At 42.8% G+C, this 26,266-nt stretch overlaps 1 protein-coding gene across 4 annotated transcripts in view; it reads left to right on the top strand.

Moving 5' to 3' along the window:
* The window catches only part of LOC122822140 (glutamate receptor ionotropic, NMDA 2B), a 170,332-nt gene that overhangs the window by 76,263 nt on the left and 67,803 nt on the right, over positions 1 to 26,266 (top strand). For 3 of the 4 annotated variants that reach the window (XM_044100584.1, XM_044100582.1, XM_044100581.1), the window contains exons 6-7: positions 20,513 to 20,656; positions 23,198 to 23,468. In XM_044100584.1, the coding sequence (XP_043956519.1) occupies positions 20,513 to 20,656; positions 23,198 to 23,468 (415 nt within the window). Of the gene's footprint in view, positions 1 to 18,311; positions 18,458 to 20,512; positions 20,657 to 23,197; positions 23,469 to 26,266 lie in introns of those variants that run through there. The other variant, XM_044100585.1, reaches the window with a different exon arrangement.

The raw sequence follows: 26,266 nt of genomic DNA, 5'->3' as shown, positions 1-26,266 counted from the left end.
CATTTTTATAAAAAAAATAAAAATGTAACCCTTCTCATTGGGTTCTGCTCAAGCCCCATCAAACTTAGACCCCACACTGAAAAATAACTCACATTTTTTAATTACTATTGTTTTTGACACTGTCGCTGTCTTTCCTACTGCCACGTCTCCATTATTTCAGTTTTACTGCGTGAATCCCTCGTCTCTCTGCATGTTGGAACCACCTCAACTCCTCAATTCCCCTTCAAGACGAACAGAACTCCGAAATTACGGGAAAGGTATTGAAACTGGCAGACAGAGAGCGGGTAAGAAAAGGAAGATTACAACCAAGAGCCGAAGGAGAGAAGGGGAACGATTCCTGCCGCACACATGGAGGGAATACAAGATGGGGTGTGAAAATGGAGAGAAAGGAACAAGTGGAGGAACGGAGTGAAAGAGAGCAAGATTGATTATGTTCTCTTAAGTGCTTCTGCATTATTGGAACTATACTCTCTTTCCAAACCAGGCAATTTGAATTAACATCGCGGGGGAGAGTGATTGAGGAAGGAGAAAGAGTAGAGCGTAGAGCGAAGTATGCCGGGCGGCGGGAGGACTAGAGGACGAATGGCAGGGAGAGTGAGGTTCTGGCGGGTGGACAGAGAGATGGAGAGAATAACTGGGTTCAAAAGTAGGACAAAGGGAGGCGAGGGACAAAGAGAGGAAGGAGGAGCGCAGAGTCAAGCCAAGATGAGCCAAATTAAAAAAGTAAATAAATATATATGAAAAACACACTTCCAGCTGGGTCCTGCATAATAACTCATCTTGGAGGATGATGGCTTTCGAAATTCCCCTTTAAATATTCATTCAAAAGGCTGCATTGTCAGGACAAAAAAATCCATTTGCGAGAATAATAGTAATCCAATCAGAAGGGCGTGCAGCGAACAAGAAGACGGACTGATGGCTTCGGGATGAGGAGGGCGAACGGGAATTATCAGGCGTCGGGAGGAGGACAGCCGGGGACGCGGGGAGGGAAGATTGAGCGTGGGAAAACGGGAACAGGGTGTGTCGAGGATGCGCACGCCGCAGATAAGGAGTTGTTGGGAAGATAGCGGCAGAGAGGAGAAGAATAATGTATGTTCGGGACGAGAATGGATGAAAACGAAGCTGCAGGAGCAAAAAGGGAGGAAGCGAAAGAACTGATTTTTTGTTTTGTTTTGTTTTTTTCCTGCTTTGACTCTCTGGTTCCTCCTGGGTTACAGTTTCACCCATCATCAGTTTTTTTTGACTCTTCCTCCCCCTTTTCAACACCTGGGCAGTCAAATAAAGCAAAGCACTAAGTCACGCTTTACGCTGTACATGTGTCTCTGTAAGTAGAGGGCCTGATGGAAATGAAATGCCGGCGATGGGGCACCTGCCCCTTTAGACTAATGAGAATCCCGGTCAGGTGGTCATTTAATTTCCCTGAGAAGAAAGAGGGGTGGGCGGAGCCCGGATGCTGTGCTCAGTGTGGGATTTTTCAGATTATTTGGATTATAAAAGCTTGTAAAAGTATTCAAACCCGCTTTTATCACATCACAACCACACATTTCAGTTCATTTATGGACTTTATGCGGTAGACCAAGATAAATTAGTGCATAATGGTGAAGTATCTTCTAAGTCGATACTTAAGGTGCTTTCACATCAGCTCTGTTCAGTTCAATTTAATCAAACTGTAGTCCATTTGTCCAGAAAGTCTGGTTTGTTTGGGGAGCTGCGATTGAACTCTGATGCAAACCAAAAAAGCCTAAAACCCAAAGTCTTCGCCTGATTAAAATGAGCAACGGTGGGATTCGAATGCATATGTGTAATATTTGCCGTGAAAATAGCTAATAAAGCCTCCAAGTAGTTGTGAAGGGTTTTTGCGCTTACGTCACTATGACGTCACCGCGACTAGTCGACATCGACTCGACTATTATCATGATGTAGTCGACCTAAAAAAATATGTAGTCGTTCAACCCCTAGTCTCAAGATGGTTAAGTAGAAAAAAAGACAACCTCACTTTACAATTCGCAGGACAGAACTATTCTTTTAATGGTACACGTAGTTCTATGAAAAGAAGTCAAAACATAATAATACCAACAAAATAAAACATTTGCACAAGAAATAATTAACCAACAGACAAACGGTATAAAAATAGGACACATTATAAGACATTATAACTAGCTTGCTTTCCACCAATGCTTGAGTTTCTTTTCTTTGTCTCCGATTTATTCTAGTAGTATTTTGGAAACCTGCATTTCTTTGTACATAAATGCACAAAGAACTCCGTTACAGTGAACAAACACAGCTGTGGTATCGTGACATATTTTTACCACCGACTTTTTCAACTTTTATTCACTATTTTTAATTTTGACTGACTTTTATTGCCGTTTCATTTTATAGATTCATGGTTTTGTAAAATCCTTTTAGAGAAAATTTAGAGGGGGGAACCTTTTTTTGTTTTTTTGTTTGCATGGCAGACATTTATGACGGAGCAGCATGTGTCATAGAATAATTTCCTAATTAGCAAATAATTAACTTGTGTAATGACCCCAGTATTGTACAGAGATGGGCTGTGTTTAATAAAACGTGCCGGGACAGCAGGCAGGCGGCTCCGGTTCTCCGATGCTGCTTTTTAACGACGGGTTTAATGAAATGCGTGCTGCCTGTGCGTGTTATTGTTGCTCCGTCGCCCTATTTACTGGACTGAAGCCCAGCATGCCTGCTCAGTAACTAAGCTACGCGACCTACCCTCTGCCAGTCATTGTGCAATACATTATGTCTGCTTTTAGAGTTCATACCCTGAAAGTACTCTCTGAGGCGCGGTAGCTTGGCTCTCGGGCTCGCTGTAAAAGCACGCACCCTCACCGCGCCTCCTCTTCCTGTGGAGGAATTTGTCTGGTGAATGCGGTCGGCCTCTCACTTTAATTCATGCTGCAGGTGCTGCTGTGCTTTTCTCACCTGCGTTTCAGTTTCACACCTTTTTTGAGTTTTTTTCCCCCCCTGTTACTTCCAGTTCTGTCATTGATCTCTTTTACCTGTTTGTGGGAGCTCAGGCACGGCTGTGATGCGACAATTCAGCGACTCTTTGTTCCAATTAATACGGTTTGATTATGACTTCAGGTTCGATCGTGGAAAACGAAGGAAATGAGTAGCACGATGAAGCAGAAAAGGTTGACTAATTAGCAGGAAAAAGATGGCTTGAAAAAAACAAACAGATTAGTTTAGCAGAGAAGCTCACGGAAAATCACATTTTTTGGTGTTGAGAACCAAAGTTTAGGTCTGGCCTTTATGGAAGAATGGAAAGCAGCACAACGTCACTTTGAACTCAACAAGCAGCATCGTGTTGTGGGGATGCTGTTCTTCACCAAGTCAGACTTCAATCTGCAGTATGTAATTTTTATAAAAAATATATTTTTTGCATATTTGTTCAAACTGTCCGTATGTTCTGACAGCGTAATACAAGACAGATAATCTGTAAAAAGTAAAAAATTGAGCTCCTCTGCCTTCTCCCAGTGCTAACTAGGACCAACCAATCAGAGCCAGGAGGCGGGTCTTCGCAGCCTTATTTGTTTGTTTGTATTTTTTACATAAAACAGAATTTATTGTGAATGCTAAGGCTAGGTTAGCATGGCCACCAATGACGGTTGATAAACAGTTTTCCTTTTAACGGGAAGTTATACTCCACCATTAGCACATTGAACAGTGCATACCTGAGGTTGATTGACAGCGCTAAGACCTTCCTCCGGTCTCTGATTGGTTATTTTTGGTGGGGGCGGTGAATTTCTTCAGAGTGCAATAGTAGCCCAGGGAGAAGGTGAAGAAGTTTGATATTTTTACAGATCATCTGTCTCATATTATACTGCCACAACATAGTGGCAGTTTTAACAAATATGTAAAAAGCTTCTTTTTTTAAAAAATAAAAGTTACATACTGCAGATTTAATGATATGACAAAGCTTAATATAGGGAAATTATGCAAATAAAATAACTTGTTACCAGCTATGAAAGACTTGAGACTGGGACGGAGTTTCACCTTCCAGCAGAACAATTCATACAAACATCTTAAATTGCAGAGGAATGGTTTAGATCAACTCAAAATGTTTGTCAGAATGGTCCAGTCAAAGGCCACAGGTCTTTGATGATATGATTGACGTGCTGCTTACATCTAATCTAAATCATCAGAAACTGTTTTACAGAGACGAATAGACAAAAATATGAGTCTGTATATGAGCAAAACTGATGAAAACAAAGTATTCAGGGAACGCACAGCAAAACTCTGAGGGTTTTTCATTTTTGTGTTTTAGACAGAGATGGAGAGCGCCACAGTCAAAAGCTCCAGATGCAGAATTCGAGTTCTAATCTATGGCACAGCATGCAGGGAAGCAAGGAGAAAAATGGATATGTCTGCCAAAAGAGAGAAAAAAAAGACAGGCTTCAGTGTGTGCTCGCGTGTGTGTGTGTGTGTGTGTGTGGCTGAAAATACAACACTGCACCTCCCATATCTTCTGCATTGAGAGGTAGATTTCAGGCGCCGGGGGTTCGCACATTTAACAAGCACAAAAGTCATACATGTGCACCACTGCGTGTATGCGGGCACACAGACGCTCAGCGAGGGAGAGGAAGAGGAGCTCACACCTTCGCTGTGTGTATTCAGCGGCTGCTGCCGCAACCAACTGTCAGCCACCGACAAGAGAAGAGCAGAGGAGAAGAGAGGGGAGGAGGAAAGAGGAGAGGAGAGGAGATGAAGAGGGGGGATGGGAGCACGGTGTGAAATCCTAACCAGCTCGTGTGAATGTCAGAAACCATTCATCAGGGCTGTTTATGCTTATTGTCAGGTTTATGCAGCTAGAACATTAAATAGAGACACAAGGAAAGACAAGAGAGTTAGATTCTTTTTACTTGCGAGGAGAAACGGACAGAGACGTCCTCGGGTCCAATCTCGACCCGCTCTGAAAGTACGTCCTGCCGCACCCTCTCTTTCTGTTTCATTCATTCCCCAGTCACATGCACGTTGCATCTCTAAGGTCACACAGCTGCAACGTGATTCAGAGCTACACAGCATATCTTCTGGAACACATGTCCATGTTCGATTAAACAAAAACAAGTTATGCAGCTTCACACAATCTTTTGTGTCAAGGGCACAGGAACTTCCTGCCGAGCGATTATCTGCTGAAACCGACTCAAAACATTCATGTCGACCGCTTCCGTCAGTGAGGCCTCCTTAAATATAATGATTAGTATTTATATAGGTTATTATTTTAATTCTATTGCTTGTGAAATCACAGCCAAAGGGTTAACAGGTCGTTCCGTGTGTGTGTGTGTGTGTGTTTTGGTCTCCAGCTTGTCTTCTGTGTAAACCCAGGTGTCAATCAACGGCTTCACAGAGGTGCATGTGTTGAATATTTTACCTGACATCAGTTCAGAGGATCAAAACGCTCCTTTTGAAAGGCTTCAATGCCATAACACAATCTGTGGATAAAGCGCTCATCCTCTGAGTACGGAGGGATAAAAGTACAACATTACATTTTATTTATTTATTTTTTTTTTTTATGTTTAAACTAATTCTCTTTGTAAGTTGAAGCCTTGGATCAAACAGGTACTGGGTGTTTTTTTTTTTTTTTTTTGTAGTTGTAAACTCTGTAGCTTCATATTTACTGGCCTAATTATCCATTTTTTAAAAGTGTTTCTGCTGTTTTACTTACAAATGTTAAATCGATGGAGGAATTCTGCAATCGTTCTGAAGGTTAGGATTTAAAAGCTGCTCCTTTCATTATTAAATCAACGACATATTAGGCCTGTCCCTGTTATTGGCTTACACAAGCTCCTAAATCTTGCAGAGAGGTTCCCTGTAGGATATTTTTCTTATTACTACGATATTTGCACTAGAAACTAAACCAGAATAGTTGGTAAGATTTTGTGTTTTTGCAGTGTAAGCCCCCTTGTGGCCACCCTTTCAGCTTTCGTGACCATTTGGTCTGATTTTTAAACCGTAACATCGACGAATTTTCAGAAAATGGAAGTGAAGTGTCTCTGCAGTATCTGTGAGGCAAAAGGTCGGTTGTTTAAACTGCAGTTTTTGCAGGGTGTTGAGAATTAATGATGAGGCTGTAGACTTACCAAAGGTGGGGGGGGAACCTGTCCTGGCATTGATAATGCATGCACTTTGACATCTCTAATGGAAAGAAAGAAGAACGAGTATTTACAAAACGCTCCGTGTAAATGCTCCAGAACATTACCGTCTCCACTCTCGTTTATGCTTGCTTTCCAGAGTTATTGCAGTAGGAGTCGGCTGAGCAGCATCAGAAAGAAAAGGACGAGGAGAGGATATTTGGGAGGGCTTTTTCTTATTCTCTACAGCATCTCTTGACATTAACAATCCATGAAAGTGACAAACCACACAAAATGCGTGTAAAACCAAACGAGTGTCAATAACTTTTTGTTGAGGGTTTTTACTCTCCAGATGTCGTTCAATCCCTGTTTTCTTTTTCCTTTGTACCCAAGCTTTTTTTTTTTTCTTTTTTTTTTTTTTCACTTCCACAGCTGCTTCCCTTTCCCTTCGTTCTACATCGTCTCTGGAAGCTGGTCTGGTTCTGTGCCGACTGTTTCCATGACCACTAAACCTTTTTCCATATCCTCCTGATTACTGCGCACAGCGCTCCGTGAAGCGCCTCATCCAGCGGTTTCAAATCTGTTAATCGATCCTGACATTGATTGCCGGCACCGTAGTGAGGTGGCGACGGCCGTGGCGAGAGAGAGAGAGACAAATGAAGAGAGAGGGGACGTGAGACGGTATGCGCACATGCAAAGAACAGGATGAAATGGGAGCAGAGGGAAGAGATGAAAGCGAGAGAGAGGGAGCACATGCAGGAGAGACAGGAGGAGTGTGTGTGCTGGTGTGTGTGTGTGTGTGTGTGTGTGTGCGTGTGTGCGCAGGGCTGTGAGAGTGAATCAAATATATGTAATTGCCAAGTTGAAGGTTGCCGAATGCTGGTGTAATGGTTTGATGACTCTAATGGGCCTTTGTGTGCCATTTAGATATTGTGGCTTATAAAGCTTTGGCAGACGCACAGGACTCCTTCCTCCTGCTGAGAGACGACAAGCCACAGCTCTCATGTGTCCGCTACAGCGACAAGACCTTCGTGTGTGTACAGACACACAAATATTTCATTTTTTCATCATGAAAATATTAAATATTACATTTTAATAATATAAAAAGATTTTTCCCGCTGTTTTTTGATCAAATATGACTTATTGATCGCGGCACAGTGTTTCTCCCCTGGCGGGCCACCAGGCTAAGCATTGCTTATTTATTTAATTCTTTTTAAACTTTGTATTTTTAAGACTTTATAGTTGGTGTTCAGGTGTTTGTCTTCAAATAACACATAATCATCAAGTGCTATTTCCAACTTTCCTGTCAACTTTAAACAGCTTTAACTCTAAAACACGGCGGGCCGCCGGATGAGTCGCCCAACCACCAGACGTGGCAAGTTTTCCTGGGGAAACCTTGACGGCAGCAGGTGGTGGACAGGTTTTAGAGGAAAGTTTTGACTTTTCTGTTTTTGTCGTAAAAGTGCTAAGTCAGCAGTTTTTCTTTGACACCGGAGGATTATGGGCTCAGACGTCTTTCACAACAAAGGATTTGGTTTAAGGAGGGAGATAATCGCAAAATCTGACTGAGTAGATCTGACTTTAAATAAACGATTCTTGATTTTGTATAATTTCTCTCTACATTACTATCCCACTGCTTACCCGTTTGTCCATCCATACTATTAAACTTATCGAGGATCCTTGCAAACGCGCCACTGCCTGATTAAAAGCACAAACATTTTCCGCCTTAATGGAATCTGAACAAATTCTTTATCTTTAATCTCTTCTATAATTTGAACCCCCCCCTTTTTTTTTAAATTGGTGGACGACATGAGCAGTTACAATGTCGCTTGTACATTAGCGAGAACTTGGTAGGGCTCCGATTTACTTTGGCAGGCTGAATTGCGATGGCTGACGGCAGATAGCAAGGCTCAATTACACGCCTGGGTTATTCTCTGCTGTGAACGTGCTGGTCGGTGTGCTGCAGTCGGGATCCTGCGCATCAATTAACAGCAATTACATGGCGATGAAAAGCCAAGCAAAGAGAGCGAAACAGAAAACCAGCATCATAAACCAAAACAAAAATTTTAGCTTGGACCGTTGAAGCTAGCTCGCAAACATTTTCCTGCAACTGTAAATACAAGAAGGAAAGGTGTGGAAAACAATCAATCCCCGGACTGAAACTTCCCTCCAACTTCCCTCCAGTTGTCCCAACTAACGCTGGAACGCTACTCCACCTGCTAGCAATAGCATTCCACCATGTTGGCGTCTTTGAAAGAGCTGCGAACAACAAAGCAGGGTGGCATGCAGGGGGACACGAGGGTTTTATGTGACGGATTTTCAAAGCCAAAACAAGGTTCGTTAGACATGCAGGGAAGAGTGGAGAAAAGAGGAGCATGCAAATTGGCTTATTGTCTCAGCCTTTCTCCCAACATGTTGCGTCGTGGAGGCATCCCTCTGCCGCCGTCACGCATATGAAACAGATTAGAATTTGAATTTGAAGACACACTAAATGCCCGCAGCTCTCCCAAGAGGAGGTTTGTAGCGAGAGATCACGTTGCTCTTGGATAGACGGTGGTCCGCGTGAGACCATGACGGAGGAGAAATCAGTGGACAGACGCTCCTCAGGTTTACGTAGCATTTGTAAAAACCTTAGAGCTTCTTCTGTTGACCTCTGGTTCCCCGGTGGTGCTGGGAGAGTAGAACTACATGCTCATTGTGAAGTTACGTTGGAGATGAAGCTGCCACCTAAATGCGGGAAATTTAGCTAAAAGTGCAGGCCACTAAAAGAGAGCGAACGCTCAGAAGATGAAAGAGGAAGGAAGGCTGTTTCTTCCCTTTTTTCCCCTCCTCTTTTGGAGAGGATTGTTCTGCAGGTGGAGAAGTTTCACCTCTGACCAGTGAACACTTTTAGTGTTGCTCTGAAAACATCACAGAATCCAACACCTCCAATTTTATGATCTCTAAACTTTTTTTTTCCGCACTTTTTTAGCATCTTCTACAGGAAGAGCTGGAAAATCTGGAAAAAGTTTAATTTCTTGTTCCTAATTTCAGAAATTAGGAACAAGAATTTGTTCCTAATTTGAAACTCGTATTGCATTGATTCATTACACGAGGAGCGAAATATTGTAATTTTGACTATTATGGGTAACCGGTAATGAAAACTTATATACCTGCTCCACATTGCTTGGTTACTCCAGATAACCAATCAAAATCCGAGAAATCATCTCAGAAGAGAAAAATGATCCCTCACAAATAAACACTTTAAGACAGTTTTCTAATTCAGCAGAGATATTGACTACTCATAGCTACTCGACAGAAGCTAAACAGTATCATAACTATCTCCTTAATGGCTGCCTCCAGATCCTCACCTTGTTTAATTTGCACCTGTGTTGCAGATAAACTGTAGAATCAGGTGGGAGGGTGGATGAGACTGCCTGGATGTACAAAGATGCCAGCGGGTGTGTGTGTGCGTGTTTGTGGGACTGAATCCGTCTTTTTCCTTTCTTTCTTTTTTTTTTTTGTGGAGTGTGAAGTGGTGAGAAACAGCCTCAGCACGATGATGGCTTTGTGCCTGCGACTGACGGCGAGACAGAGCCGGGAGAGGAAGACAAAAAGAAAAGGAGAGAAAGAAAAAGAAGAGGATGACGGGCTGAGATGATATGAGTAGAGGCGAAAGAGCCGAGATATAAGATTTCTGGGAAAGCGAGAGCGAGAGATTGCGATCAGACGATATGACCAGAGCGCTGGAGATGGCAGTGGACAGACGCAGAGATCGGAGGGAAATAAATGGATTAATAACACCCCTGATTTGGTTGGATGTCCCTCCACCACTCACTCCTTTACGCAGCTCGTCTCTTTTTCTCTGATGCTCAGCACAAGCACCACCTTTCCCTGCCTCCTTTTCGCTTGCATCGGGGGACAAGAAGAAAGATGTCTGCCCGCGTAAGCGTGCTCACCTCCCTGACTCCCTGAACCACTTTGTGTTCGCCTTGGGATCCTGTGGTGAACCTCAGCGTCCACATAGCTTCCACCCAAATGCAACCTGTTCTCCCCTTACTGCTGCGGCACTCATTTGGTCTGATTTCATTTTGGCTAGTTTAATCTGTGTCCTGTAGTGGGATTGTGGAAAGTTGTTCTATGAAGCAAATGGGATGTTTATTGGTTTGAACTGAAGAAAATATCCTTTCCCAAGTTGAATTTCTGCTTTGTTTTTGAATTGACAAGCAGGCAAAGTTTCTCTTTTAAGCCATAGCCAGTCTGGACTAGGTTTTCTCCATGCATTTCCATTTTGTGCTGGAAAAGAGACCCCCCCAAAAGCAGGCGGTGGACTGAAGCGCAGAGCATTCTGGGTACATAGAACCAAAACAAACATTTCACCAAGGAAATTTTTACCAACGACAAAGAGAAATCCTACAAACGCTAACATCTGACGCTACTTAATTCTTGTTTCCATTTTACAAAGAAAGAAGTTGCGCTCAGTTTCTTCTTCAGTGGTTTTTGTGTCGTTTCCTAAAAGGGTTCTTTGTGCAGCGCCACCTCAGGTGAGGAGGTGAACGGTTTTCCAAAGGGTTTGAACCGTTTGACTCACTGTAGTGTGAAAGCGAACCGCACCAGCTGAAAATGTAACACATGATGGTCCCCAAGCAAACCGAGTCTACCGAACTATCAGGTGCCACAATGTGTGGTTCACTATCCGGTCAAACATTTTTGAAAGGTACTTGAAAGGTGCCTTAAATCAAAATGACACCAAGTTTTGGGCGTGCTGTGGTGGCGTAGGGGATAGCGCAACCCACATTCAGAGGCCTTTAGTCCTCGACGCGGCCGTCGCGGGTTCGATTCCCGGACCCGGCGACGTTTGCCGCATGTCTTCCCCCCTTTCCTGTCAGCCTACTGTTGTATAAGGGACACTAGAGCCCACAAAAAGACCCCCTGGTGGGGAGTAAAAAAATAAAAAACTGACACCAAGTTTTATCAGTTGTGTAGTCGAGGCTAACTACCCAGCTTGCTTCCAGTGTGCATACCTACTTTTTGACACTTTTCTCAAGTAATAACCACACGTCAATCTATTCCATTAGAATTTTATGTGACAGACCAAAAATAAGTGGAAAGGAGCTTTCAAAATGATTTATAAATATAAATTAGAACAGTTTGGCATTCTTCAGAGGCAACTGCATCACACCGTGGGGAGACGTTACATATTTGTCATTTTAAATGGTTATATACTTTACATTTTACACTTTCTATAAACTTTTTTTTATTTTTTATTTTTTGCATGCCACATTCAATATTTTGAACAAAATCCACACGGCACTGTCGAGCCCTGCATTTGGGTTCAACCATTCGATGAGGCGTTAATCTGTAACATCCTACAGAATTCACTCGTCCATCCGTCATTCCATCTTGCCTAATATTCATTTAGCGTCTCTCAGCGGCAGAAACGCACACAAAACGCGAACAGCTGTGCGTTTCACTCGCTCACCTTCGAGCCTCATTCGCCTGGTTGTACAAGGCTCAGCCAGACTCGCTCTGTGACAGACCCATTAGCGGCCTACAAGGACCAGAGGACAAACAGGAGCAGCGGCACCAGACTGCCTCATTAGGTCCTCAGCTAAACTTGGAGCAGAAATGGGCCACAGAGAAACACTTGCTTGATTCTTTTTTTTTTTTTTTGCATTTGTGCTTCAAGTTGAACCTCATCTGACACTTGATTTGATCCCCACCACTTCTCTCCTTTCCGTCTTTCTAAGCTTCAACGCTCGTCCCTTTGCTTTTCCGAGCTAGTTTGGGGCGGATCCAGCCCAACGCTTTAATGAAGACACGTCCGTTTTTAATTGAGACTCCAAAAGCACTTAAATAAGGTCACCGCTAATTAGATGACGCTCCGACAAATGTTCGAGCCAATTAAGCTTGTATGCGTTTGATTAAAGATAAGTAGGCTTGCTTGATAAGAGATGTGACGATGGGGCACGAGGAGAGGGAAACAGAAGGAGACGAGGAGGCTGGGAGTGAGCTCAGATTTAATTGAGGTAGAGATAATAATTGTGTGTGTGTGTGTGTGTGTGTATGTGTGTGAAGTGCGGGGAGGGCGGGGGCTTGTTATCAATAATTTTGGCGCATGTGGTATCAGAGCTGAACGTCGGCGGTGTTCGTATCATTTGTTGCTGCCGTTCTGCCGGTGAATGCCTGTGGCTGTGGCGAGTTTCTGCCTCCTTCCCACCGTCTTTTCAGTTCATATATTGAAGCGAAGGCCAGCTGTTCCTTCTCTCCTCGCCTCCCACTCCAGCACTCTCTTTTATCATCCCTCCATCCTCTCTCTCTCTCTGTCTCCCTATTCCACGCTAGCTTTACTCTCCATCAGGAAGTGCAGCAGCAGTCAATAGCAACACCCCCCTGTTCAAGTTCAAAGGATCCTTTATAGGCAGGACAGAAATATGCATTGCCAAAAACCCTCCCAGCGACAGACTCCATTGGCTCTATGGCTTACATTTTCTTATCTCTGTTTCTATCTCGTTTCCTCTTACAGAGGAAGAAAAATAAAACAAACGATGTGCGAACAACTCCTGAACGTAATCCAAGATTATGTGCCAAAACCACAGTTTGAATTGCCTTGCAAAAGTATTCATGTGTCTTGACCCTCTTCGCATTCACAAAGTACAATGGATGTTATTAGCATTTCTTGTGATTGACCAACACAAAGTACTGTATAACCGTTAGGAGGAGCTTTATTTTACAAATAAACATTTTAAGAAGGCGGTATTTTCCTGTGACCTTTGTCTGTCTTAGTCCATCCATCAGGGGCGTTGGTAGCATTTTGTGATGTCGGCACATTGACTAGAGCAGAGTTGTGGATCTCTGCAGCTCCTCCAGAGTTAACGGGACCTTTTTGGCTGCTTTGCTGGGTAATGGTCCTCCTGCCTGGTCTGTCAAGACTGTATATTGGTAGGTTTACCGTACTGCTGTCATTTTCAGATGATTGATTGTAGCGTGCGCCATTAGATCTCCAAAGAGCATTTAGTGCATAAAACTTTTCAGCGCATTGATTCCTTTCTTTGGGGGTATCACAGTATGCTGATGCATGAGACATTTTAAAGGGGCAGTATTAAGTGTTTTCCAGGCACACGTTGCCATTATACAGCACAATCAAGTAACTGTTACCTTCAGTTATTATATATCAAATGTGACTAATTTAACGCCTTGCAATTGGGCGTCTGTCTCTTTAAGAAATCTCTGCTCTTCCTGAAACGCCTTCTTCAGGAAGTTTTCACAGCATCGATCTTCTATTATCCCTTTATCAACGTTTTTACGAGTGTTTCATTGAGAAGTGGCCCGTGTAATGAGCTGAGCAGAAACGCTGTTCCACCAGACGTTTGCTAATTGCTGCTGGCTAGTCTGAAGGAGCTGAGTGGTGGAGGGCTGCTCTGTGAGGCAGAAGCTCAGGAGCCGCAGCTCCGAGGAGAACCCCTCTGTCCACCCAGGCGTTTTGCACAGCTGAATGGTTGCTATGGGAGATTAACGGATTTCTCAAGAATCAGAGCAACATTCCTGGTATGTTTTGATAAAGAGAATGACATTATAACATGATGTAAAGCTAAAAAAAATTAAAATAAAAAGTGGGCTTTACATAAAACTGCCCCTTAAAGGTTTTTATTTGTGTGAAAAACTACCTAACCTCATGTTCTTGTCCTTCTCCATTGCTTCAAGCATCATTTGTCATTTGGAGACGTCCTACTTCATTACATCGCGTGAACGTGAACTGATCGCGGCTAACAGATCACACAGACTTTTTTTTTCCTTCATTGATTTTTAACTTTGACGCACACTGTCTTCCAGCCAGGGTCAAGTGAAAATGAAGTGCTCACTCTTTATACTTAGCCTCACCTCTCACAGCTTGACCTCTATATATTGTAACCATAACATTGCTGCTCACTTTCTTCTGGCAACCAGCGCATGAGCAAAGCAATAAAGCCTTCATCCGCTGAAACAACGTCCCATTCTCTGATGTGACATTTAGGCACATCTGCACACAGCGCTGTAGACGGAGGAGTGAATGTTGACCCTCGACCCGTACTGTCCCGCCCTTCCCTCTCGCCTTCGCTACGCGCTCGTTGTACGGCGCACTCTCCCGTTAAGCAGCTCCTCTCATGGCATTTTACTGCACCGTTACAAGCAGGTAAAGGCGTCCTGGCCATCTTCCTGAGGCTCATCCGGATTCGTCATTCACGGCGCGTTTCGGTCGCGCTGCACCTTTTGTAGCTGCGTTTGTGCACGTGCTCGCACTCCGCTGGCAGTGTGCAGGTGTCTAAGTTTGAGACTGCTCAAATGTGTGTTTGTGTGTTTTTTTTTTGTGCATATTTTAGAGGAAGAGCGCAGCAGCCAATCTGGTTCTTTCGTAGCCAGTGATGTGCTCCTGTGTGTGTAATTGAAGTACCTGAGCTATCGACTTTCTCTAGCCTGCAAGTCGAATAAGTGCTTCAGGAGTGTGTGAGTGCGCTCATTTGAAGGCTGTGGGGCTGAGACAGCAACTACAGCGCACCATGACCCATCAACCATGGACACCCGCCACACACACACTCACACACACACACACGCCTACACACACAAAAGGACACCCCCACACACCAAACTGCCTGAGTGAAGTTGTCCGCCCCCGTCTGCCACGTTCTTCAAATTAAACAAAATTGGTGTCAAACATTTATGCTATTTTTGTATGTGCAGTGAGGACACTTTAAAGATATTAAGTGTCATCAAACATGCTGCGATCCATTTTTGTTGATTTTGTTAATGTGGGCGGAGGGCGGAAGGCAAGTTGATGTCTAGTGACCTCTGGAACCTTTTTCCTTTTGTAAATCTTAAACATTATAACGGCCGAAATCAAAATTTTTGCTGCACAGACTTAGCTCAGTTGGTTGACACCAGATTTTGTTTGACTTTGTGAATGTGGACCGATTGGTTGAACTTTTGATGACCTCTGAAAACATTTACTAACGTTTTTTTTTTTAAACGATAGCGGCACAAATAAAAAAACACAATTATTTATGTCAATTTTGTCAGTGTTATCTTGGAGAACACGTTGATCTCTGGTGAGATCAACCTTCTTCACAAACCACAACCCCATATTTTGTTTTGTTTTGCTTCACCAACGTAGCACAACTGATTACCACCACATTTTGCATTTTGCTTGATTTTGTAAATGTGAGCTGGCTGGCTGACCTTTGACGACCTCTGGAAACATTTACTAATATCTTTAAAATTACAGCGGCACAAATAATTAGTACTTTTTGCTGCACTAACGCAGCAAAATTAATTCATGCCAATTTCATTTGATTTTATTAGTGTAGAGAGAGTCGGATGGCAAGTTGACATGTGGCGACGTCTGGAATGTTTTTTGGTAAATCTTGAAAATGATAGCAGCACAAACCAAAACTTTTTGCTGCGCAGTTGATTAACACCATATTTAGTGTGATTTTATAAATGTGGGAATGCATTGATTGGCATTTTTAAAACGATAGCGGCACAAACGAAAACTTTTGCAGCACAAACGTTTGACGGCAACTTCACTCGTCAATACACTTGGCGTCTTTGACACAAAGTTGTGACTTGTGAATGAAAACACACCTGTGTTCAGGATCAGAGAGCTTGCACGCGGATCAGTGGAGACACGGAAACCTTTCTGTCTTGCAGCACACCCAGGTTTCCCCACAGAGGATGGACACCCGCGTCCCGCTTCTGTGACCCCCCCCAGTCTGACAGCGGCTGTCCTCCGCGGTCGGGCGGCTCGGGCGAAGTCGCCATCCCTCTCTGTGTAGACGCCTGGCCGACTGCCTGACACACACACACACACACACTTCCTCCAGCGATTCCTGGCTCTCTGCCGCTCGCCCCGCTCCATCCAGGACCACAGCCATCTGCCGGCACGCCCCCCCCCGCTCTCCTCCATTCATCCCATTGTCACCTCATTGTCCTCTGCTCCTGTCACATCTCTGCCGCTCCCCCTTTTTTTTTTTTTGGGATGTTTCTATCTTTTTATTCTTGCTTTAGTTTATTTCCTCTCTCTCTTTTTATTGCTTGCACCGAGCATCCACTCTGCTGCATCGTGCGTATTGTTTTCTGTGTACAGTAGCCAGCGCTGACGTCAGGAGGCGGCCCGATTAAAGGCGTCCTGGCCGGCTTCCTGCGTCTGGCCGGGCGGCTCTCTGGCCTTTCTGCCCCTCTGGGAGCTTTAATACTCGCTAATCGATCACTTTGTGCCAGCAGAGGTGATAATGTGGCCAAAGCCTAATTGGTGTAGCTGTAAATGAAGAGCAGCGTTGTGCAGGACTTAATTTCCGTCGACTGACTCGCAGCCTCGTCCTCACAGTTCCTGTGCAGTTTGGAGGAAAGACTGGAATTGGTTTCAGTATTTTCCTACTCTGGATGCGTTTGGGGAAAGATTTGACTAGAAGTATGATAAAAACAATAAATAAATTGGTATTTACTTCCTGTTCCACTGTTTAAATGTTGTGTCCTTCCTCACTTGTGAACTACCTCATCTGTCTTACTGTTCTCCCTCCCTTCTTCTTTCTTTCCTTCCCTGCTTCCTATCTTCCACACCCTTCATTCTTTCCCTCCTTTCTTCCTTTTCTCCTCCTTTCATACTTCCTTATTATTTGCCTCCTTCCTTCTTTCCATTCTTCAAACCTTCCTCTCTTCTTTTATACTTCTTCCCTTCTTTCTTTCTGTCCTTTCCTTCCTGATATACTTGCTCTTGTCCTTCCCTTCCTGTGTCCCTGCCTTTTCTGTTTTATTTTTATAAATTGTGTCCGTATTTATTTTCTTTTTCTCTCCTGTATACGTTTTCCTTTTTCTTTCCTTCCTTCTTTGGTCAGTCCTTGTATTCTCCTCTCCTCTCCTTCCTTCCTTTCCTTCTTCCGGTTTTCTGTTTTTGCGGCTCTTCTCGTGGCGTGCGCTCCTCCCCAGCCTAATATAAATTCCTCAGACCTCTGGTCTCAGTGTGTTAGGCGGCGCTTTAATACCGCTCTTATGAAGAGAGATACGACGAGAGGAACCCAGGGGAACCGGCGAAGCGGGGGTGCGTGGCGACGAGGGCGCTCTGTGGAGTATAAAAGACGGGGTGGGGGAACGGGCGTGCGGTGCAAGTCTGGAAATTCAATTATGAGTGTGCTATGGCCGTGATTCCAGTGGTATTAATGGGTACGGCAGAGCAGGAAAAGAGATAGAGATGGATGAAAAATGAGGGGCGGGGGAGGGGAAAGAGGATGAACAGAGAGAAATGGAGGAATGCATTGAAGTGAAAATGGGAAGATGATGCAAGGTCAGTGCTTGTGTGTCATTATATCTTCATCTTAAGAAAGCTGCCAGTGAAGCAAGCTGCCAGATAAAACACAATCACCTTATCATGAGACTGTGTATTCTTATTTAAACGTTCAAACTACCTGACTTGAAACTCAATTGAATTGAAATGTGTCAAATCGATGCTGAAGCCCTGATAAGAGTGAACCCGAGTCGATGTAAATCTACCTCTGTGATCAGGGAGGTCCAGGTTATGTCAGAGCTTTTAAAGTGGAAATATGTTATGAAGAAATGACCAGACCTGTTTTAGATAACCCTCACCATTTCTTCACTATACTCAAACAGCGATTACTTCCTTAGATAAAGCTTATTCAATGTAGCTTTAAGAGCAAAGGAGGCTAGTACCGTTTTAGAAACCCTTTAAATCAGTGGTCCCGGACCGCGGACCAATTGGTACCGGGCCGCGCAAGAAATAATTAAATATGTCCGTTCTATGTATTGAGTCTGGAGGAGCTTTTATTTTGAAAATCGTACACCGGATGCCGAGGGTTGAGTCCTGTGCCAGCTCACAACGCACCCCCACCCCCCCGGTCCGCAGGAAGTTTACGAAGGCTTGAGTCGGTCCGCTGTACTAAACAGGTTGGAGACCACTGCTTTAAATGACTTAAAGTTTGTTAAAATGACCAAATTCCATATTTGAAACTCTTGATGTAAAATGGGGAGTGTGAACCGTTGGGGGTTGTGCTTCGTTTTTCCACATACTTCTTCAGTTTCGGTGGAATTTGAATCATTGAATCATTTAAAACCCAGATTAGCAGATTGTGTACTTTTAATTTACCATGTTTGTACATAAATCCTTAAATACATTTAAAAAAAATGGTTTGAAGGGCACACATTGTCATTTTTACAACCTTTTCTTTACAGTTTTATTTGTGCTTGTAGCTCCAGATAGTAATATTCATTTTCAAGTTGTGTGAGAAAAGCCTCCAGCTCAAATCAAGTGTTTGCTCATGTTTGCTCAGAGACGGAAGAAAGTCAGGAGAGTTGGTGCTCGAGACCTAAAAAACCGGCACCCTACCTAGAAGTTAAAACACTGTTTGGTAAGTCTGGTCGGATTGTGATTCCACAACAGTAAACACACAGCAGACAGGCACGTGTAGCAGTTCGCTCTTTTTGTCCAAAGAACAGGAAGGCTATTTTATATTATTTAGCATGCACAGTTTTATAAAACATAGCATTAGTAAATGGAAGCTGCTGAAAGTCTCATTTTATTTTACTTGTTGCAGTTTTCATTAATGTAGCGGTCAGAACGTTGTGGTGGGGACACGGTCTACCACAACATTTCATTCCTGTGTCTATCTATACTTAATTCTCTTCAAGCTCCATATGTGGTGATTTGAAGGAAAGTCATTCATTTGGCTCAGACACTGAGAAAAATAGAGGAATATTTGGAGAGGACAATAATGTGAGCCACAGAGGTTTAAAAGACTTCAGAAGACAAAGGATTTTTTTTTGTTTGTTTTCTTTTTTGCTTGGAAACTTTATGCTCACAAACAAGACCCATTCTTACCTCAACAGTTTGGCAGCTAACAGTGTTACATGTGGGGCATGAACTGAGTTATGCCCTCATCTCTCAGAACTGGGTCGTTTCTTATCTTTTATTCAACAAAAAAAATGTAGTTGCTTCATAACTCTGGAGCAAAACTCTGTTTTGTTGGGTGTGGAGAAAAATGTCCCTCTGACTCTGTTACTTTCATAAACCTTGCCGCTTTTTCTTGGCTGGGTAATATTTATATATTTATTTTTGGGTAAAGTAAGAATGCTCACTCAATGGTTTTCTGTGTTCTGAAAACCTCCACTGGACATATTCCTGCTAGGTTTTTTGTTGTTTTTTTTTTTTTCTCAAGAAAATAATAAATTTTTTGTGGTCATACCAATTCTTTGAATGATAATGAAGATCCAAAAGATTGTTCATGCCAAGAAAGTGTTTAAAAATGACTCAGCTGCTTTAAAAATCATAAGAATTTCTCATTGCAGTTAATGTTTCACACTTTGTTTTACTTTTAATGTAAATCTGAAGCATTTGTCTATGAAGAATGCGCTTCATGCTCGACTCTTCTTTATTCAGCCAGTGACACGTTCCTCTCTAGTGGTGCCTGGTGTTTAGGAGGGGAACTGCAGTGACAGGTGAATCAGTCACTGCAGTTCGCGTTGAGCATTTGATTCTGAAAGGACCTCCAAGATGGTTCATCGCCTCATTCGAATGCACAATACAATGAAAGAACTTCGTTCACGTGAATTGGCCCGTTTGCAGCATGGCTTTCCAGGAAAACGAACATGCTCCTGTACATGGAGTTTGACTCTTAACACAGTGACTCACGTACACAACAGCAACCTGGTGATGCAGAACTGCAGGATCGCGTCTAGACTAGTAGTTCTCACCTCCTCCTCTTCTTCTGTCTGGCTCAGCGATCAGGTGCCAACACCAGTCGCAACGTGCAGGCCTGAAAAGAAGTGTTTAAGAAATGTTTGCTGAAGAGTCTGTTAGGTGGCACAGCTTATTTATTTGGTGCCTGTTCTCTATCTGTCAAACTGAGATTTAACACTTCCTGTGCGAGGGGATGCGGCCGGTGAACGTTTTGAATTTCCTTTGCAGCTTCTGCCGTGTTTGCTCATTCACTTTCTCGAAGCTCGCATCTTTTTTCCCGGCTAGAGGATATTTGGGCGAGGTACAATCGCTCACTCGACGTGTGCGATTTCTAATATATTATCTAATCTAACATTAAACGGACTTGTTGGTTGTAATAAAACAAACTGATGAAAGCGGCTGACAAGATTAAAGACAGCAGCTTTGAGTCCACAGAATTCGTTCCAGCCACAAACTCATTAAAGGCGTCATAAAGGGAACTAATGAAAATCATGACCGGTATCATTACAAGTCCACAGGAGTCCTCTTGTCGCTCTCCTCTGTGAGCCAGAGAAAAAAGGCGGCTAAATTAATGTTCGCTCCAATAATGTCACAAAACCCGCCACTGTCCTTTAAGTCGTGGCCGCTCTCCTCTGTGTGCAATGCCAGCTAAATTAAAGTCCAGGCCAGCGCCGTACGACGTTGCGTAACCGTTTACACTCTGTCTTTGTTTTTCTGCTGTTGCCAGGACGACAACTCCATGTTCTTTCAGTTTGGCCCCTCCATCGAGCAGCAGGCTTCTGTCATCCTGAACATCATGGAGGAGTACGACTGGTACATCTTCTCCATCGTCACAACGTACTACCCTGGTTACCAGGACTTCGTCACCAAGGTAAGGCTGAGGATCATGAATGTACAGTGTTAACACCCCCTTGATTATTACTTTGTTATATATATAACGAGTGATAGGTATTTTATTGAGGCGATATGTCACACATGTGAAACTCAAGGCCCACTGGTCAAATTTAGCTTTTTCTGTGGCCTTCCATATTCCAGATGCTAAATTATTTCAACCAGTCTCTCCGGTTCTTCACGATTCCCTGGAAATTCACGGCAAATAAACAGATTCTCTCATTTTTTCGAGCTATTTGTGAGCTAACTTAGAGTTTATTGAAAAATTTCCCCAAAAGCGTTGGGTTTAGGGGACTGACTCCCACCTGCAGGTGGCAGTGTTTCTTACTTTTACGACACATTTTCCTCATCCTTGCTTGAGGTCCAGCTACAGTTTGTGATCGATATGGTGAGTAACAATAAGAATTTTTTTTTTAAAAATCACATTTTACAATATACATGAGTGCAAATATTGCAAAATTCCTTACAAATATTTCTAAATTAGTGCCACAAAATCTGCAATTTTGACTGTAAAATAGAATCGCTAAAAATACAAAATTCTGGAGGGGCAGTAAAATATTATTTAATTGATAAAACAAAGCAAAACATCATTGACATTTTGGTTTTGGTACTTTTGTCCCTTTTCAGATCTCATTTTGCACCTCCCTACTTCTGTTTGCTACACATAAATGTCTTTTCATTAAATATGGATGATTAGAAAAGTCCTAAAATTTCATGTGGATTCTAATGTCATTGCATGTAATTATATTAAATGCTGTTTATTTGGGCTCTGATCTGGTCCAGCTCACTCGTGTGAAAATATGGTGAATTAAAACACCTAATCAAACTGAAGGAGCCCCTCAGGGAGATTCTGCTGGCAGATATTATTTATTGGAGTTTATTATAACCATAATTTCTTACAGCAGACTCAGTAGATTATAGAAAATGGAAGAAAAATGTGTGTCGACCAAAAACTATTGATTTTCTTCCTTCCACTTTTCAATTATGCCCTACTTTGTTTTGATCATTTACACAAAATACAAAATGTTTGTTGTGTCTTTTGTGGGAAAATGTGAAAAAGGTCGAAGTTTTTGCGACGTACTCCCAGATTTAAAAATAAAATAGATCTTCAAAGCAGCCAGATGTTTGTTTGGCGCCTGCCGGCTGTGATTGTCACCTGGAAGACTTTTCAACCCTCATGTTTGCCATAGGTCTGCACAGTGGAGTAGTTGTAGAGCTGTTGCCTTGCAGCAAGAAGGTTCTGGGTTCGATTCCCGGCCCGGGGTCTTTCTGCATGGAGTTTGCATGTTCTCCCTGTGCATGGTGGGTTCTCTCCGGGTTCTCCGGCTTCCTCCCACAGTCCAAAAACATGACTGTCAGGTTAATTGGTCTCTCTAAATTCTCCCTAGGTGTGAGTGTGTGTGTGAATGGTTGTGTGTCCTGTGTGTCTCTGTGTTGCCCTGCGACAGACTGGCGACCTGTCCAGGGTGAACCCGCCTCTCGCCCGGGACGCAGCTGGAGAGGAACCAGCAACCCTCCCGACCCCACTAAGGGAAGAAGGGTGTAAGAAAATGGATGGATGGATGGATGGATGTATGGATGTTTGCCCTATAGAAATTTAATTAGCATCATTTCTCACTTTCTTAATGGATCTAACACATTTATTATTGTGGCTTCAAAGTGTTGACATGCATTAAATCCGCCTGCTTAAAAATGAGACATTACCAAAATGATGTCTCAAAGTAACAAGAAGGTTACAAACACAAAATAAGAAAACTATCTAAATTTTACCCCCACAGAGTCAGAAGTTCAATCAGATGAAACTTTTCTTATGAGCTTTCACTCGTTCCTTAAAGAGATAGTAATCATTCTGTATGTAAGTTTCTCATTTTGAAGGCATTAATAATGAGATCTCATTATTGTCGCATTTAGAAAATCGAAATAATTGTGGTGATCCTAAAAGGAGAGAAGTTTGGTCTGATTTGACTTCAGACAGTGGTGTGGGTGTTTTGTTTGTTTGGCGCATGTAAAATTCTGTCTTCAACTATAAGACATAAAACCAATCCAGGAAAGAATCACGAAAATGTAACACTGGAACTATTTTCTGCTTTCACATAAGTAGAAAATAACTTCTGTCAAATTAACTTAATGTGCAAAACAAATATTTTTGACCAGTTTTCAAGTTATATTCAGCTTTGACTGTTCTGAGGAGACTGAATGGTTCAGGAATCATTGTGGTGCCAATAACGTGAAAGATTTTATTTTATTTTTTTCACAACCTGAATTTTAAAACACACAAAAGTTTGATGATGTCACATTTGGGAATTTTTTATTTTTATTTTTTCTTCAGGCTGAAACTGGAGTCACGTTTTCCTCATTTAGCAACATCTCAGTTTGGCTGCATTGTGTTACAGCCATGTTTGAATTAAAATGCAAACAAGGGAATTTTAATTTGTACATACGGCGGCCTAACACTGGCTTTGATGGTATATTAATGAAGCTCTTCCTCATAACCCATCTTTGTTCTCCGCGTCCGTCTCAGATCCGAAACACCATCGAGAACAGCTTCGTCGGCTGGGAGTTGGAGGAAGTTCTTCTGCTCGACATGTCCGTGGACGACGGCGATTCAAAGATCCAGAACCAGCTGAAGAAACTCCAGAGTCCCGTGATTCTTCTCTACTGCACAAAGGAGGAGGCCAACACCATCTTCGAGGTGGCCCACTCCGTAGGGATCACCGGCTACGGTTACACGTGGATCGTCCCTTCGCTGGTCGCTGGAGACACTGACGTAGTGCCTGCAGAGTTTCCCACAGGTAGGCAAAAAAAATGGCTCCTTTTCTATGAATTTAATAAAATTTTATCCTATTTAGGGATGCAAACAATTAATCCACTTATTGCCAATTAATTTGCTCCTATCGATTAACTGATGACATTCTCTTAGACCTTTTTTCATTGTATTGGAGGGCGCCATTGGTCACTCTGAAACTGACCCAGTTGATGCCAAAATAAAGATGGCAGGACCTTACCAGAATGGAAAAGAGAAACGGTGCAAACAGAGTTCGGTCTGGGATGGGAAATGCACTTTATGCGGTACCGTTTTTAAATATAAACGTCATTCAGCCGAGTTGTGTGGTGGAGCAGCGTCAACTTCTCAACCAAACGTTACAGATGTGCTATGAAGGCAAGGATGTGTTGACAGAAAAGCGGAGGGCGTTACGCAGAAAAGGTGTAACAGGATGGAAAAAATTGACACCAATAAGCGCGGTTGACTTTTGAGAGCTGTCACATTTCATGAAGCAAAACTTTAACATCCCTTCAAGCACAGCCACGGATGATACTTCTGTGTCCACATTTCTCTGTTCATGGGGAATTAAGTGTTTCACATATTTTATTCTTTTAATCTTTTTTTCTATTTTCTCCTGTCTATTCAGTCAGTGTTTAATACAGCTTACCCAAAATAATGTTGAAACGCAGTGTGTTGGGATTTAGGCATATTATAAAAAGAATGCATCCCTTTACATTATGGAAAGACAGTTAGCGCTCTTAATACAAGAGAAAGCTCGGTTTTTTGAGGAAATGACAGCTTATCAATTAATTATTAGTTGACGAGAGCAATCATCTTTAGATAGTCAATAACTTGTGTTCCTAACCCTTAATGTTAGCTTTTTATTTTAATATGAGAAGAGTTACAAAGCATTCCCTCCTCTTGTTCCACCAAGTGTACATCCGTTCTGCAGCCAGAATCTAAATAAATCAAGCTGAGTGAACCACGACCCACTTTTTAGTTGGGGCCCATTAGTTAAGAAAGAGTGATCTGTTCCATTTTATGACATGATGAAATAAAAAGAAACCAGCTTTCAGCACCGATCGTAAACCGAACTTGACCTGCTTCTACGTCCAAAGAAAAGGAGCTGATTTCATCTACCTAAAGTCGTCATTCTCTCCCTTCCGGACTGCTGAGAACTTACTTCTTCTCTGCAGATTTTAAGTCTGGATGTTAGGGACTTTTCCTCAGAATAAAAAAAGAAAAGAAAAAAAAAGGAACAAAGAGACCTTTTGTAATGATAAGTTAGGAGCCTCTTCGTCTTGGTCTCCGCCCACATCACCGCCGGAGTCGCTCTAACCTTTGAAGGTCAAGCCAGGTGACTTCTGAGTTGGGGCGCATTAAGCACTCAACCCGCACGCGCGGCCTGTCGGGCCCACCTGTCAGGCTGCCACATGTAACACGAGGTGCAGCACTCTGAGGTGGACAGGGTGTTTGAGGAAGGCCAGCTCCCAGCGGGAAGCCAAACCTTTCAGTGTTGGGCCTGGAGCTTCCGTTCCCGCCATCAGAACGTCACTTTATTTCTGTCTGCTCCCCTCGCCGTGACGCAGTCAGCTTGTTGGTGTTTGACTTACAGTGATGATTAAACCACTGCCTGTCCTCAGCCTGTCCTCAGTTTCCGGGGGAAACTTCTTACCTCAAAAGACCAAAATGTCTTTTGGACATTTTTGACAGAAATTGAGCCTCTTAGAGCACCAGGGGAAAAATAACGCAGCCCAGTGTGTTGCATGGTATCGGTCAGTGTGTTCAGTAGCTGATTTCTGATATAGGCGAAGTGGACAGACGCCCAGGGCGACTCCACCTCTAGGACGGCATCAGCTGCCACACTAGTAAAAAATTTTTCAGTAAAATCTTTTGCCTATTTCTTGTATGAAAAGTAATTATTTCACAAATAGAATTTTTTTTTAAATTTTTTTTTTTTTTTTTTACAATAGTTGTCAAACTTAATTTGTTTCTTGAAGAATAATAGTTTAAACTGTCTGTAAAAAACAACTTTAGATGTTAACTGACAGTTGTGCAATGAAGTTTGTGTCTTGATCAAAATGCAACTGTGGTGCACATAATTATATAAATGTTTGACTAATGGTACAGTTAGTCGGCTTCACTTATTTTACCTTTCATTGCATGGTATGTATTTGTGCCTTGCTGTGTGTTTATAGTATTACTCTTTCTCCCACATTTTTTCAACTTAAATACATGATAGAGATTTTAAGTGTGTCGGTGACGTTACATTGTGATCTAAATGATGCATGCTGGCCAAGGGCACCAAACAGGCCTGGACCCCCCTGCGTGTGTTTTCATGTCGGCCTAGGGAGCCAAAATGCTGGGTTCACGCGCCGAACGAGAGTTCCACTTTGTGAAGTTTGATCCATCACCGTATTGGTTATTTAAATCACATAATGACTTTCCGCTTGATTTATGCGGCCAAAGAGATAATTGTGTTGTTTGTGTGCTGCCTGACTGATTGCTACGTGGAACTGTAGAGTGGTTGCACACAGAAACCTTGTTTTTTGTTTCGTTTTGTCGTTGTTGAAGCTGAATTATCATGGCACAAATCAAATGGGACGTAAGGACAAATAGTAGGCATAATGTCAACCTCTCGTTTTATGCGTGATGAATAAGGTACAGAATGTGCCAGAACACGTTAGCCGAAGCAGGCCCGGATTTTGAACAGCATCAAATGGAAAGGAAAGCGTATAATTTATGGTGAATTAAATATGCTGAAACACAAGTCAGATTTGTAGATGGCCCTGCTGTTGCGGGATCCAGGCAACTGTGTTGATATTG

This window comes from Gambusia affinis, linkage group LG19 (assembly GCF_019740435.1).
Source record: "Gambusia affinis linkage group LG19, SWU_Gaff_1.0, whole genome shotgun sequence".
Lineage (NCBI taxonomy): Eukaryota > Metazoa > Chordata > Actinopteri > Cyprinodontiformes > Poeciliidae > Gambusia > Gambusia affinis.
The sequence above is the reverse complement of the archived record's forward strand: the minus strand, read 5'-3'. Positions and strand labels throughout refer to the sequence as shown.